The sequence below is a fragment of the Acartia tonsa genome, chromosome 14 (genome assembly GCF_053477335.1).
Source record: "Acartia tonsa isolate MP-2025a chromosome 14, ASM5347733v1, whole genome shotgun sequence".
Taxonomy (NCBI): Eukaryota; Metazoa; Arthropoda; class Copepoda; order Calanoida; family Acartiidae; genus Acartia; species Acartia tonsa.
Window position 1 is genome coordinate 3,490,863 of NC_137273.1, and position 16,940 is coordinate 3,507,802.

The following is a 16,940-nucleotide window of genomic DNA, read 5'->3' on the forward strand; positions in this document are numbered from 1 at the left end:
AAAAAATTTACATACAGACTGAAAGTTTTAAAAATTTTCATAAATAAATATGGATTAGCATTAAAAAGATATAGAAACTACTTCAAAATATAGCACTATGTAAATCTTAATCTTTTCTACATTTACAAAAACAAACAAAAAAATGGTGTATTTTCTTTGTTGGTTAGTTTTCTAATTTCATATATATTATTATTATTTAGTTTAATAAATTGTTTAGTTAATGTTAGCTAATATTCATGGATGTCTAATTAATAGTATTTAATTTTTCCTTATTTTTTTGCATCAAAGGTGTAGTTGCACTAATTGCATTTAAACTTGAATTTTGTGAACTGCTTATTTTTTATGTTTAATAGTTCATTTATAGGACATATATTTGAAATAATTTCAATTTTCTACTATATAGTTTTAAAAATATCAAGACTTGAAAATCATATTTTTTGGATATATGCAACATAAATGGCTGTCCTGCTTTAACAAAAACAGTATTTGGGTGGTGCCTAATTGATTGTTATTCATTTTAATACAAAATGTTAGATGGTATTTTTGTTACTTATGCTAGCCATCATACTTTTTAAATGCACTTCATGCAACTATACCTTTAGATATTATTTGATGATATGTAATTATTTCTAATTAGTTTTTCTATTGCCAAAAAATAATTAACCACAAAATTTTAGAATCACTTCAATGTCAGGTTGTTGATAATTTTTTTTGTCTGATGTTGAAGTGGTTTTGAAAATCATAAAACTACATTTAAATATTTTTGATGCAGTCAACACACAAACAAAGAAATGAGAAACCAAGAAAGAGATAGTTTTGACAATTTTCAATAGAATAACTTAATTAAAAGATTGTCCCATAAAAAAATCTTTTATGATAGTCACTTCTGTTGACCCATTTGCACAACTAGAACAACCAAATTTTTTGAAGAATACCATCACTTATTTTTATAGTTGTTATATATATTGTGTAATTAATATTGTATTTTGTAGACTTTATTGCTATCATTATTTTTATAAAGAGTATGACTATTTATCATTATGAGTCAGATTAGAGTATGAATTTTAATGACAAACTGTCATATTCTAACCTGACTGTTTGTCACTCAAAGTCAGTTTAGAGTATGAATGTTTGTCACTAAAAGTCAGTTTAGAGTATGACTGTTTGTCACTAAAAGTCAGTATAGAGTATGACTGTTTGTCATCAAATGTCAGATTAGAGTATGACTGTTTGTCACTAAAAGTCAGATAGGAGTATGACAATTTGTCATCAAATGTCATATTAGAGTGTGACTGTTTGTCATCAAATGTCAGATTAGAGTATGACTGTTTGTCATCAAATGTCAGATTAGAGTATGACTGTTTGTCATCAAATGTCAGATTAGAGTATGACTGTTTGTCATCAAATGTCAGATTAGAGTATGACTGTTTGTCACTAAAAGTCAGATAGGAGTATGACAATTTGTCATCAAATGTCAGATTAGAGTGTGACTGTTTGTCATCAAATGTCAGATTAGAGTATGACTGTTTGTCATCAAATGTCAGATTAGAGTATGACTGTTTGTCATCAAATGTCAGATTAGAGTATGACTGTTTGTCATCAAATGTCAGATTAGAGTATGACTTTTTGTCAATAAAAGTCAGATTAGAGTATGACTGTTTGTCATCAAATGTCAGATTAGAGTATGACTGTTTGTCATCAAATGTCAGATAAGAGTATGACTGTTTGCCATCAAATGTCAGATTAGAGTATGACTATTTGTCTGCAAGTGTCAGATTAGAGTATGACTGTTTGTCTGCAAATGTCAGATTAGAGTATGACTGTTTGTCATCATATGTCAGATTAGAGTATGACTGTTTGTCACTAAAAGTCAGTTAGGAGTATGACCATTTGTCATCAAAAGTCAGATTAGAGTATGACTGTTTGTCATCAAATGTCAGATTACAGTATGACTGTTTGTCATCAAATGTCAGATTAGAGTATGACTGTTTGTCATCAAATGTCAGATAAGAGTGTGACTGTTTGTCATCAAATGTCAGATTGGAGTATGACTGTTTGTCATCAAATATCAGATTAGAGTATGACTGTTTGTCATCAAATGTCAGATTAGAGTATGACTGTTTGTCATCAAATGTCAGATTAGAGTATGACTGTTTGTCATCAATTGTCAGATTATAGTATGACTGTTTGTCATCAATTGTCAGATTAGAGTATGACTGTTTGTCATCAAATGTCAGATAAGGGATTAACTGGGCAAATTTTGAGGGTCAATTTAATCACAGATTACGATCTTAATCACCTGAACTTTGCTCACATTGAGTCAGATTCATCAGATTATAATCTGAAATCCCCCCTGACAGATTAAAAATTTGGCGGCAAATCCTGAGTAATCTGAGTTTTAGTACCTTTTTGCGCAAAAACACAGGTTTCGTCAGATTACAACCTGACGAAATGTAATCAAATGTCAGAGTTGATTGATGAGGGGCGGGCAGATTAAAACCTGAGGAAAACCTGTCAAAACTCAGATTAGACAAGGTTTTGTCACTACTTGTCAGATTTAAAAACTACTAGGGTATGTACATAGAATCACTGAACCGTGACGCTACATTTTCATTGACTTAAAGAAACTCATTTAAATTATAAATCACAGTTAATATCAGTATTTTCCCATAAACATTAAGTTTTGTCTTCTTATAATACGGACATAGTGAGCTTAAAAAGTGAATTTAGATTTTATTTTGCAAGCAATATAAAACTATGAATATATCAAAAATTTTAACAAGTCGTCTACATTATTTGAATAGCGAAAAATTTGTAGGTTACACAATCGATCTAGTTTTATTTTCAGCTAATTAAATTCAAAAACTATCTACACACATTGCATTGGCCAAAAATTATAATATAATGAAATTGTTTTTACAGAAATAGAAAGCTTTACCTAAATATATCTCGAATCCTCAAAGTATATGAATAAAATAGCAAATGTCTAGAAATAAATTTTGAATTTATTAACTTTTCTTTGAGTTGCAAAACCTTTTTGTTACCAATTTGATTTTTTTAGAATTAAGAAGAACAATGGAATGCTGGTCAATGACTCGAATGATACCATTAGTGATATTCAAAATAATTTTTAATGTTTTATTACCAATAGTTGATGTTGCCTCTGATATATATTTTACAATTGATGTATACAACAAGGAAGATATGAAATACTTTATCACTTCAGGAATAGAGCATGCCTCTCTTTTCAAAATTACAACCATACCTTTAATCAATTTTAAAGATTCATCGAGTTACCTACACATTTCTTTAAACGTTTTCAATGGGGGGATTTTATCAAATAATTGATCCAATTATTTAAATATGAATATTTTGTTGTAGGTGTGACACTTTTATCTGGTCAAGCCTTTTTTAAACTTAAAAAAAAAATAAAAAGCTCATAAATTTAAAAGTTCTTAAAAGTATTATCAGGGGAAGGCAGTTGAGTCTTGAGGTGAATCACTTTGCTTCAATTGCAGCTTCATCTAAGGGTAGTGTATGCTCTGTGCGGCTTAGGATAGATAAATTATAATTTCTGACAAAATTTCTTGATAATTTCTCTTATTTGAAGTTCTAAATAAACCATTTATATCTCCTGTTGCTGATCTTAATATTTTATCTGAGGCATATCTGCTAGTTGTAATACTGTGTACGCCAATAATCTTGATAATCCTGTCAACCTGTATGGATAAAGACCTCAGAGGACGCCATTCAGAATATCTTGGAGCAATTTTCAACCAAGCCCTAATACCTTTCTTGGGGCTTTTCACAATAGTAAACCCCAAGAAGGAAACCTTAGATTTTCTATGGAGATTAAAGGTAAATATATTTATAAAATTGCCAAAATTGGACATAACAAAAATAATTCCAAAAGCATATCGATAAACCACATAACATAAGTTTTAAATTATTTATATTCCTGACATAATCATTTGTAAATAGTGGAATGTCTGACTCCCTAATAGCATCATATCTGCTGACTTACAATGATCTTTTTATAAAAAAAACAGGATGTATTGTCCCTCTGTGTGTCTGTAAAAATGTATCTTGCTGAACCAATATGGTTCTCCTAGGTACAGTGTAGCTTTTCATGGGTCCTGGAAAGGTTTAACTATTTTGTGGGTGGATACCTAAGCCCTCCTACGAAAAATCGACCCTAAAAAAATGACCCCCAGAACATTGTTTTACTTTTTATATTCAAAACTTAAATAGAAAGTTGGGGAGGGGGAGTTAAAGTCCCCCTTACTCAAGTAACACTAAGAGAATCTGTTGGCGTTGCTGCTGGTTTTTATATTATCTCATTGTTTTCTTATAGATTGGAGAATTGGCTGGAGAATCTTTTCTTCAAGCAAATCTACAAATCTTTATTCTTCTCAATGATGGACTAAAAGAGGAAAGTTATTGGTGGCGTATAGGGAGTATAATTATATCATGTGTCAGTCTGTTTTATGGAGTCTGCAATTTCGAGTTACATTATTTTTGTGATGAAGAAAGAACACCCACTATGTCTGCAACAGTTTTATATTTTTCTACTGAAATTCTAAAACAATCTGCACTTTTTCTGAGATTTTTAATCTGCATAAGTCTTTTCTTGTTCCATAAAGATCTGACAAATTATGCTATTATTTACATGTGTTTATGCTTACTTCTTCCCCATTTACCACTGATCGTTGCATTACTGTGTGGTTGTGAAGACAGCTATTTATCTCTTCCTATCAATATCCTGAATCCACACAGAATCTATTTAAGTCAAAACATATTTTCTAACGTTCAATTAGGCTGCTATGCAGCACTAACTGGTTTTATATCTTTAGTTGGGGTCATTATATTAGGCTTGTTTTTGTCAAGTGATTTTGATTGTGAAGATTTGTGTGAGCAGTTTGAAAACAGATTTGAGAGAATTCGAATCTTTTACATCTTCTGTGTGTTTATCAATAGCATAACACTTGTTCTCAGTTATAATGCTTTAAGATTCAGTTGTACTGGCAGGAGGCTTTTCTCCTTTGTTTATAATGATATTGCAACCAGGGAAAGATAACCACGAATTTAAGATTATTTGCAATGTAGTCTAAAAATTCCAATTAAGCCTTTCTGTAGTTATATTGTAATATTGTGTTTAATTGTAAGTAGCGAAGCCACTCTATAATCCACTTTGTCTGTCCGTTAGTCCACCCGTAACCCTATAGGAAAAATGCAATTTTCTGGTGCTTTTTAAGATAGACGTCTGTATTTTTTGTATAAATTCCCTGTATTGTTGAGCATCAAGTGCATGACTTACATTGGCTGTCAGTCTATTGGTCATGCACAAAACGAATTAAATATATCTTTTTTATTATTTCACAAAGGTTTCGTAATTTTATTGCATATTTATCAACTAAACATCTTCTCTATAATTCCAGTTTGTTTGTCCTTCTATATATTTTTACTGCTTCGCTACATATAGATGTTATAAACCTTGTTTTTATGTAATTGTTATTATTGAAATTGTCGAACAACATGTTAAATAAATATAAAGTCTCATTTTTGAAGAAAATTTTCTTTTCTGTTATTTTCTATCATTATTAATTATTAAACGTCAATCAGAAGAAATCTACATTATTCTATGTTCTAATAGGCAGAGAGGCCTATTTTTATAATAAATATTGATTTATAAAGAAGGATAGTTGGATAGATAGATAGCTAGCTAGATATAATTATTCCTGTATACTAACATAGAGTACCCTAGGACCATTATAGAACATTTTATATAACTATTTTAAATATTAAGATATCAAGAAGATATAACTAAAACTATCCCTTTCAACCTTAAAATACTGAACAATATTAGTTTTTCATGAAACAGAGAGATATTTTAATTTATTACATAGGCTGGTAAAGAAACTGTTTCAGTATCTTAGGTCAAAAAATCTCAAAGGCATATTTGACAGAGTTATGACTAAATGCATGAACAAAACATATAAAAAACTAACAGACTTTATATACCTGTGTATACTAATATAAAATACCATAGGATCACCATAGAAAATTTCTACATCTATGATAGATATCAAGAAGGATAGCTAGCTACAATAAAGATACATACCTGTGTATACTAATATAGAGTACTCTAGGGTCATCATAGAACATCTTCTGAGTGCCATTGCCATGATGAATGGCCCAGTCAATGATCAACACCCGATTTATTGCACGTAATTCGTTCTTCGGAGAACCTGAATAAAATAAGCATGAAAATAATACTTAAAGTATAAGGATCTCTGTGTGTGTGTCTGTTTGTACTGCTAGATCTCGCTAGCCACTGAACCGATATGGTTCTCTTTAACATTGTAGCTTCACATAGGTCATGGCAAGGTTTATTATTATATTGGGGAGGTTATCACCACCCTCCCAAGAGAATGAAAGACCCCTAGAGGCCTCTAAGGGTTTAGACGCTAGCTAGTTAATAAGTAGCAAAGCCAGGGAGGAAGGGAGGGGACAATGGGCAATTAATTCCATTTAAGATTTTTCCCTGAATTACCATGAAAACCAGATTTATCCTGAAAATATCCAGAAATTTGTAAAGTGTTTATGGTTATTAAAAATAGGAAACTCAAAATAATTAGAGGGTTCTAAGAAAAAAAACATCTACTTATAAATTAGGTTACCAGTATATCACAATGGAGTAAACATTCAGTAATTGTTCACTAGAAAAATCGTTCTTTTCAACGTCTGTATCCCTTCTCCTTATTATTATTTTCCACCAAAATTCAGGATAAAACGAAGGGTTCTAAGATTGTTAATACACAAATATCACTGTACAGTTTCTAGACATGAAATGACAATTTCATGAGGAAAAAAATATTTGTTAGAACAAGCCGAAATATTTTTATAAATTTATACTATATAAATGTTTTGTCTGCTAGATAATGTGTTAATTGTTTGTTTTTTCATTTTTGTATGCTGGATTTATAACAAATTCCGCGGCAATTATGCGCAAGTACCCAAAGTCCCCAAATTTAGTCTAAATACTTCACGAACACTTTAAGCTGGTCCCCAAGGTTTGAGACCCTAAAATATTGAATATTCGATCCATTGTCCCCTCCCTTCCTCCCTGAGCAAAGCACACCAAAAGACGATTCTTATTAAATCAAAATATTTAATAGAATGGGATATATTGTATTTTTATTAAGCATCTTCAAAAGAAATACAGAAGCTTATGTCATATATAAATTTATCGAATAAGATAAGTCAGACCAACTTATATAGAAAGTTATAGAGTAAATGTTTTTAGGTTAGAAAAGATATTTTATAGGCTTATATGTTTTAGACGGACATAAAGACATAATGAAGTACAAAGTAAAATATTGAATAGATTTTTGGTTATTTATAAAGCCTTGATTTTACTCAATGATAGCTGAGTGTGATACATTGGTACATACATGACAAACATTTAGACTGTCATGGTGAAAGACAGACGGACGTATGAAATCGTAGAGTAGCTTCGCTTGATACTCTACTTTAAATATATTAGTTGATTCGCTAATTAAGATAATCTTACCAAGCTCAAGTAGTTGTTTAGCAGCTATAGCCACGGTATTAAAGTAACAGAAACCCATAGCCTCATCTGATTCTGCATGGTGTCCTAGATAGATAGATAGATAGTATGATGGATAGTTGGATATATAGATATATAGTTGTTTAGCAGCAATAGCGACGGTATTAAAATAACAGAAACCCATAGCCTCATCTGATTCTGCATGGTGTCCTAGATAGATAGATAGATAGTATGATGGATAGTTGGATATTATAGATATATAGTTATTTAGCAGCAATAGCGACGGTATTAAAATAACAGAAACCCATAGCCTCATCTGATTCTGCATGGTGTCCTAGATAGATAGATAGATAGTATGATGGATAGTTGGATATTATAGATATATAGTTATTTAGCAGCTATAGCGACGGTATTAAAAAAAACAGAAGCCCATAGCCTCATCTGATTCCCCATGGTGTCCTAGATAGATAGATAAATAAATAGATAGTATGATGGATAGTTAGATAGATTGATAGTATGATGGATAGATAGATAATTGTTTAGCAGCTATAGTTAGATAGATTAATAATTGGATAGATAGATTGATTGGATAAATGAAGAAATAGGAAAAATTTTTGCAACTGTATTTTTTTCTGGAATATTGGATAGATAAAAAGATAGACAGGTAATAGATAATTAGATAGTTATTTGTCTTAAAATTTAAAAAAAAATTAAAAACCTTTTCTTATATAAAACATGTGAAGAAGTATCGGAATTTAAGGACTTATTACCTGGTGGTCTAACGAAAGCAAAACCATTTTTAAGCTCGCCCTCCGCAATTTTCTTGGCCAACGCAACCGCAGAACCAACCGCGTATCTGAATAATAACAAGGATGATAACATTGACGTCAGCTAAGCTCTAGACTAAATGTCTGTCTGTATGTTTGTCTGAATGTGTCTATATTCCTTTCCTTTGTCTGTAAATATGTCTGTCTCTCAGTTTGTATGTATGTGTTTCTGTTTGTCTGTTTTTATACTCCTTAATATATTGTTTAATACTGAGGTGAATTCTTTAAAAAAGTTTGCCCCACTAATTGCTTAGTGGGGCAAAAATTTTTCGTGATAAATCCACCAAAATCACATTAAGAATCTACAAAAAGTAAACAAAATCATGGAAGGGTTATGAACATAAGATTTTATTTAATTTTTGTAGATTTTTTATGTGATTTTGGAGGATTTTTCACGAAAACAATTTTGCCCCACTAAGGGATTAGTGGGGCAATTTTTTTTTAAGAATCCACCTCTGGACTGATAAGGTTCTCCTTTTCATAGCCAAATTTCCCCGCTCTTCCTGATTGACATATCAATGATAATAGTTTTTACATTTTTTGGTAATACTAGAAATATGAATATGAATTTCCAATAAAATAATTATAAATCAATAAAATGTTTAAATTACTTCAATAAGATAATTGCATCTTTAATAGTACAGATCAGGTACAGATATTCTATAAGCAAGGAATTCCATCTATACGTCTGATATAGTAAATTAACTCTGTAACAGAGAGTTAAAGGGACGTTTAGAATCCAAGGATAGGTTGGGGGGGTGGGGGGGGGGGTATAAATTATTTATCCGCTGGATTAGAATCGGTTCTCAGCCGTACTTGAAAATTATGTATAGCATCATATAAAATATAATTTTCAACGAATATAAATTAAAAAATCATAAAATCAATACCAATTATGTTAGGCCCAAAGGGCCATTTTAATCTTAATTTTTTTTTATTTTAATATCTGCGGAAAGCGTTCTATATTACGATGTGATAAATAACTTTCATTCAAAACAATTTAGATATTAAATTTTTAAGAAATCTTTTAATATTTTTTTGTACTTTTTTATATAAAATTTATTAGAAATGTGTAATGTCTTGAAATGCGGGGAGGGAGGGGCCATTGGGCTGTTTATTACATTTTCCCCAAAGTTTTATAACGACGTTTTCTCATTCGTTGGATCAACAACTTTAGAGACTTTTATTGAATTGTGATTGGTTGGTTCATTAAGGTGAATCTCCAAAAGTTTCAACCACTTATTGTAATCTACAGGGGGGTTGTGTACAGATTTGGGGGTGTACATCAATTTGTCGCCCATTGTCTTATTCCTTTAGATCCCTGCTTGAAAATGGCTCCATAAATAATTAAACATAGAGGAAAGACGTAAGTTTCAAACTATTCTAGAAAACTTCAAATATTATTTAATAAATGTGGATATTATGATAAGAGAAATTTTGTCGTCGAATTAGTTTACTACTATAGTCCACATTTATAGGTAGTGAGTTCCTCTAGTAGGAAGGGAGGAGATGAAGTAAAAGGGGTATTGTTATATTAGACAGCTGGTAATACCATTTTATTAAAGCAGACGAAAATCTGGTGCAATATCCAAGTAATTATTTGTCGATTTTTATATGACACATACAAAATTTCACAAGAAATAAAATATAACATTCGTTTTGTCAGTACGTATTTTTGTATCCAATGTTTTAAAATCCTGGTATATTTATGTAATTGGTATGTTAGTAAGATCTCAAAAACGGCTGCAGCATTAAAAATGTCAAACACAAAAATTGAGGAAAAACCAATAAAGTCCAGTGGTTAGGAAAATTTTTTAAATTCCCATTCCAATGGATCTTAGAGGTTTTCTCTAACATCTGTCGGTATGATATAATTATGTAACGCTAAAAAGATGGAAAATTAATAATTAAAATTGTATCGTACAGTCAAATACAGATATTTTAATATATCTCTTTTCTGGAAAAATTTATATATTTTTTCTCTCACCTATCTATAATACAAAGTAGAGTGATATCAGTCTGTTTGCATGTCTTCCGCCTGTAGCTTAAGTTCTCGGTAACTGCTGTACCAATTGAGCTCTACTCTTGGGGAATATGGCTATTGGTACTACGGTGGTTTTAAGTTATTTCTGTAGAAATATGATGTTTCTATTCATCCATCCATCCATCCATCCATCTATCCATCAATCCATCCACCTATCCATCTATCTATCCACCTATCCAGCCATCTATCTATCTATCTACCTGGCCGCTGTAGCAGTATGATGTTCATTCCAGTATGTATCTGAATCTACTCCCAGCCCTCAGTATCTATCTATCTGTCTATCTATCTACCTACCTATCTATCTACCTGGCAGCTGTAGCTGTATGATGTTCATTCCAGTATGTATCAGAATCTACTCCCAGCCCTCAATACCTATTTATCTATCTACCTGGCAGCTGTAGCAGTATGATGTTCATTCCAGTATGTATCAGAATCTACTCCCAGCCCTCAGTACCTATCTATCTATCTACCTGGCAGCTGTAGCAGTATGATGTTCATTCCAGTATGTATCAGAATCTACTCCCAGCCCTCAGTATCTATCTATCCATCTACCTGGCAGCTGTAGCAGTATGATGTTCATTCCAGTATGTATCAGAATCTACTCCCAGCCCTCAGTATCTATCTATCCATCTACCTGGCAGCTGTAGCAGTATGATGTTCATTCCAGTATGTATCAGAATCTACTCCCAGCCCTCAGTATCTATCTATCCATCTATCTGGCAGCTGTAGCAGTATGATGTTCATTCCAGTATGTATCAGAATCTACTCCCAGCCCTCAGTATCTATCTATCCATCTACCTGGCAGCTGTAGCAGTATGATGTTCATTCCAGTATGTATCAGAATCTACTCCCAGCCCTCAGTATCTATTTATCCATCTACCTGGCAGCTGTAGCAGTATGATGTTCATTCCAGTATGTATCAGAATCTACTCCCAGCCCTCAGTATCTATCTATCCATCTATCTGGCAGCTGTAGCAGTATGATGTTCATTCCAGTATGTATCAGAATCTACTCCCAGCCCTCAGTATCTATCTATCCATCTACCTGGCAGCTGTAGCAGTATGATGTTCATTCCAGTATGTATCAGAATCTACTCCCAGCCCTCAGTATCTATCAATCCATCTACCTGGCAGCTGTAGCAGTATGATGTTCATTCCAGTATGTATCAGAATCTACTCCCAGCCCTCAGTATCTATCTATCCATCTACCTGGCAGCTGTAGCAGTATGATGTTCATTCCAGTATGTATCAGAATCTACTCCCAGCCCTCAGTATCTATCTATCCATCTACCTGGCAGCTGTAGCAGTATGATGTTCATTCCAGTATGTATCAGAATCTACTCCCAGCCCTCAGTATCTATCTATCGTTCTACCTGGCAGCTGTAGCAGTATGATGTTCATTCCAGTATGTATCAGAATCTACTCCCAGCCCACCGCAAGGCAACATCACAAATTTACTCAGAATTCCGTCTTCCTGTAGGTCCTAAACATTGTTTTAAAGTTTAAAATAATTGAAATCATATGAAGTATTAAGGTTTTCTTGTATAAATATTAAGAAATCAAAAACTATTAAATATAAGAGAATAATGATAGACAGACAATTAAACTACAGATTAATATATAGATATGCAGATAGATAGATAGATATACCTGACCAACAGCTGATCTTTGCTTGATGACGTCAGTACAAATAGGAGAGTATAATCATCTGTATGACAAGATAGATAGATAGATAGATAGACAGACAGTTAGATAGATAGATATACCTGTCCAACAGCTGATCTTTGCTTGATCATCAGTATGGAATTATAGATAGATAGACAGACATACAGAGATATAGATAGATATACCTGTCCAACAGCTGATCTCTGCTTGATGACATCAGTACCAAATAGCAAGGTATAATCGTCTGTATGGCAAGATAGATAGACAGACATACAGAGATATAGATAAATATACCTGTCCAACAGCTGATCTTTGCTTGATGACATCAGTACCAAATAGCAGGGTATAATCATCAGTATGGAATTATACATAGATAGATTGACAGACATACAGAGATATAAATAGATATACCTGTCCAACAGCTGATCTCTTCTTAATGACATCAGTACCAAATAGCAGAGTATAATCATCAGTATGGAATTATAGATAGATAGACAGACATACAGAGATATAGATAGATATACCTGTCCAACAGCTGATCTCTGCTTGATGACGTCAGTACCAAATAGCAGGGTATAATCATCAGTATGGAATTATAGATAGATAGACAGACATACAGAGATATAGATAGATATACCTTTCCAACAGCTGATCTCTTCTTAATGACATCAGTACCAAATAGCAGGGTATAATCATCTGTATGGCAAGATAGATAGACAGACATACAGAGATATAGATAAATATACCTGTCCAACAGCTGATCTCTTCTTAATGACATCAGTACCAAATAGCAGGGTATAATCATCTGTATGGAATTATAGATAGATAGACAGACATACAGAGATATAGATAGATATACCTGTCCAACAGCTGATCTCTGCTTGATGACATCAGTTCCAAATAAAAGGGTATAATCGTCTGTATGGCAAGATAGATAGATAGATAGATAGACAGACAGTTAGATAGATAGATATACCTGTCCAACAGCTGATCTTTGCTTGATGACGTCAGTACCAAATAGCAAGGTATAATCGTCTGTATGGCAAGAACGAATCATTTCAAGGGAACCTATCTCTGACACCTACAAAATAGAAATAAAAAAAAATCATAATTTCAAAACTTAAGCTGTTTGTCAAAAATAACTTTATATGCAACTAACTGCCAAACCGCACATCAATATATTCTGAATTAAAAGGTCTGAATAAAACAAGAAATAGTGAAGTACTTAACATTTTAAAGAACCCTTTAGACGTTTCAATTCCAGTTCTATTAGTGTGTTAATAGAGACTGTGCTGCCAGCCGTTTGTCAGCTAGCTACATTTAAAGTTATTTTATCTAATCAATGACCTTGTAATTTGGTCTTGATTAATTAATATTTTATTTTAAAATCCCTTATTTTTGAAAACTGAGTTCTCAAGGCATTACTGTCACGGGTAGATGGGTTAAATTAAAAAAAAATTTATATTTTTGTTCGAATATTAGCACTTGTGGATAAAAAAGTAATTAAATTAGGCGATATTATTGTTTTTAATTTAAGTGATGTAATATTTGTGTTCCCAATATCCAAGGCTCTAAAGGGATAAAACATTGGACGATAAATTCATATACATTCCCAATGATGGTGAACAAAATAACATCTTCTGTAAAGTAAAATTTTTAACAAAAACGTTTGAACAATAAAGGCTAATGAACAAATCAATACTTAAACAAAAATTTAAAGTACCTTATGAATTTAAAAAAAAAAACTTTGGGTACCTGTTGACAATTTTGTAGTATTCCAGTCTCCATGAGGTGGGCTAGTATCACCTGCAACCTTAATTATGGATATATTAATTTTTATACAAGGATTAAGCTTTAATTTTGATTCTTCTTAAAATTCTAGTAGTTTTAATTAAATCTTTAACTTTTAGTTCATTAATGTACATAAAATACTTATTTTTCTCTCCATAATTAAATTGAGTTTATTTATAATTATGGTTTTAAGTGGTTCTTCAATAATTTTCAATTTCATCATTTTGTACTTATTCAATAAATCAGCTATTAAAGTTAATCCTTTTATAAAGTAACATGATGTCTATCTGTCTAAGTAACATAGGATCTTTCTATCCGCTGAACCAATATGGTTCCCCTATTAAGTGAAGCTTCTCATAGGTACTAGGAAGGGTTACAACTATTTTGGAGGAGGGCGCCTTCACCTTCCCAAGAGAATTAGCTACACCCCTCATATTTTGTTTACTTTTTGTTCTCATGAGTGCCCCTAGAGGACAAGTTTTTTTACAACAAATAAAAAGCTTTTTTTACCTTTCAGGATTTTCCGGGTGTATTTTCTTATTTTCACAAATACATTGATGCTTCAACATTGATACATCAAATCCAAGGCCTAAATAATAAAATTTAAAAATTCCTACAAAAACAAACATGCTTGCAGACAAAAATGGTCTCCACCACTTGGGGCAGATAGTTGTCCAGATTATCTATCCTTATACATTTATTTTCTAGACAAAGTTATTAGGTTTCTTGAAAAATTATTTAAATTTTTTTTCTTTAATTAAAAAGGTTTGCTTATAATCACTTCATTTGATGGGGGACGTTAGACTGTTAATGACACCGGTCCCCAAAGTTAAATAACAACATTATCATATTCTTCAGCTCATTAACTTTGGTACATTTATTAAATTTTGATATCATCATTTGTGATGGATATAATTTTATCGCCTAGTGCCTTATTCTTTAGGATCCTAGATTTAGTGTCAAAAGTCTTATCTAACATATGCTTTAAAAATGGATAACACATGCAAATCTTTTTTAGTTCTTAGCTAAAACACCTTTGAAAAAAGGCTAAAACAATTTTTTTTTAGGAAGGGTCGACACAGAGAGAGACAAACTTTATGATTAAATAAATAGATAGATGAAAGAATACCTGTTTTTCCACTAGTATTATTGATTGAATTCTTTGAGGTTGAAAAATCCATGATTTGATCCTGCAAAAAAACATATTGATTTTACAATTATATATTATGGATTTTATGTTTTGTAATTAAAACATTATTTACTAAAAATTATCAACAAATGATTAAAACAATTTATCAATACAATTCAACCTAACCTAAGGGTGTTTTATTAACCACAGGCTCTTACAAGATGTTAGATACAGTTGTAAGGTTTTTTTTTTTGTTAAGATCTCGAACCAATAAACCGATTGAGTATTCATAATAGGAGAGCCTTGTAAAGGTCTTGAGAATGAGCTCATATAATTTTTTACAAAATTTAGGAGTTAGGTTCGTTTTGTTTTGGCAATGCCTCGTTTTTCCTCTAGAGAGCCCATATAGGCTATAGGATCAACCGCTAGTATTGTAAAATTTTAAAAAAATCACATCATAGACGTCCATGGGGGGGGGGGGTAAAGTGGAGATTACCCACCCCCCTCCAAACGAATTTGGGGGTGCCGTAGGCATCCCCAACCATTTAGTAGGGGGTATTTACCCCCCCGAAAAAAATTTACCCCCCCGGCCCCCCCCCCCCCAAAAAAAAGCTTGGACGCCCCTGATCAAAAATAAGAAATAAGTACAATTTAAAACTTAATCGTAGATATGCTACTTTCATACAATCATAAATAACATATCATATGGATCACACTACACTTACAAGATTACAACAGGGGTTTTAAATCGATAGGACAATTCTTTTACCTGAACAAGGGAAGATGAAGAGACACCATTGGTTGCCAGCGGAGAGGTACCTAAATTTCAAACCAAATCAAAGACGTTAAAAAGCAAGACGATAAAATCCAAAAATAGAGCAACAATAATATCCTTCAACATAAAGTAAGGTTTTTTTCTGTCTGTAGCTTAAGATATCAAAATCTGCTGAACTGATTGGTTTCTCCATATAAGGAAAGCTTCTCGTAGGTCCTTGGATAAGTTTAGGCTACTTTTTTTAGATTTAAGTAGTGATTTTGGCTATTTCTTCGCCCTTTGCATTCTAAGCTCCTAGATGCTAGGGTCGCATCCACTCGTTAAGTTAAGAAGCAAGATAAAAAAAAATGTAGATGAAACAAGGATGACTACATGGAAAACAGAAGGCCAGACTAAAAAAATATAGACAAATAATGCCTATTATGTATTATATTATTTAGAAATCTGAATAAATTGTATCTTATTGTTACAGGAATCATCATGCAAAATTTGAAGACTATTTTGAATGCCTAAATTAATGATTTAAGAAATCTTTTTGCTGGACAGATATGGTTCTCCTTTACAGTGAAGTTACTTATAGGTCCAGGGAAGGTTTATACTTATTTTTAGGGAGAGTACCACTACCCTCCCTAGAGTAATTGCAAAGAAAAGAATTGCATTTTTTTGGTTCTTTCTTAACTATCTCAATTTAAAATTTATACAAAATTTTAAAATATTGTTAAATTATGTATAAAAATTTCAATATTTTGCTAATGTATTTTCATATATTCTTATAAGAGCTTTAATTTCCAGTTTAATTTGGTTTATCCTACTTAGCTCAGCTTAGGTTTTCATTCAAAACAAGTAAAAAATCATTCATTGTGTATATCTACTATCTACCTAGTGTATATCTACTATCTATCTATCTACCTAGTGTATATCTACTATCTATCTATCTACCTAGTGTATAATTACTATCTATCTATCTACAAAGTGTATATCTACTATCTATCTATCTATAATACCTGAAGCAAGATGAAACTGTCTTAGAAACAATTTGTGCTCCTGGGCCACATTCTAAAAGTACAGTTTTTTTTATGAGAACTTTTTTGAAAGCAATTTTACCCCACTTATAGTTATCAGAATTTAATGATTAAGTTT

General features: G+C 31.9%; 1 protein-coding gene and 1 long non-coding RNA gene across 2 annotated transcripts in view; one reads left to right on the plus strand and one right to left on the minus strand.

Moving 5' to 3' along the window:
- LOC145306373 (uncharacterized) overlaps window positions 1-16,940 on the minus strand; it is a 67,701-nt gene that overhangs the window by 34,696 nt on the left and 16,065 nt on the right. Inside the window, exons 16-25 of the mRNA XM_080148467.1 lie at window positions 16,805-16,856; window positions 15,795-15,844; window positions 15,026-15,086; window positions 14,407-14,485; window positions 13,861-13,918; window positions 13,082-13,186; window positions 11,814-11,923; window positions 8,341-8,426; window positions 7,574-7,657; window positions 6,122-6,248 (exon numbers count right to left, since the gene is read on the minus strand). Coding sequence (XP_080004593.1) covers window positions 6,122-6,248; window positions 7,574-7,657; window positions 8,341-8,426; window positions 11,814-11,923; window positions 13,082-13,186; window positions 13,861-13,918; window positions 14,407-14,485; window positions 15,026-15,086; window positions 15,795-15,844; window positions 16,805-16,856 — 812 coding nt within the window. The remainder of the gene's footprint in view (window positions 1-6,121; window positions 6,249-7,573; window positions 7,658-8,340; window positions 8,427-11,813; window positions 11,924-13,081; window positions 13,187-13,860; window positions 13,919-14,406; window positions 14,486-15,025; window positions 15,087-15,794; window positions 15,845-16,804; window positions 16,857-16,940) is intronic.
- LOC145306195 (uncharacterized) lies at window positions 3,664-5,564 on the plus strand. Its single transcript, XR_013874921.1, has 2 exons — window positions 3,664-3,858; window positions 4,355-5,564. It is a non-coding gene; the product is annotated as an uncharacterized LOC145306195 (long non-coding RNA).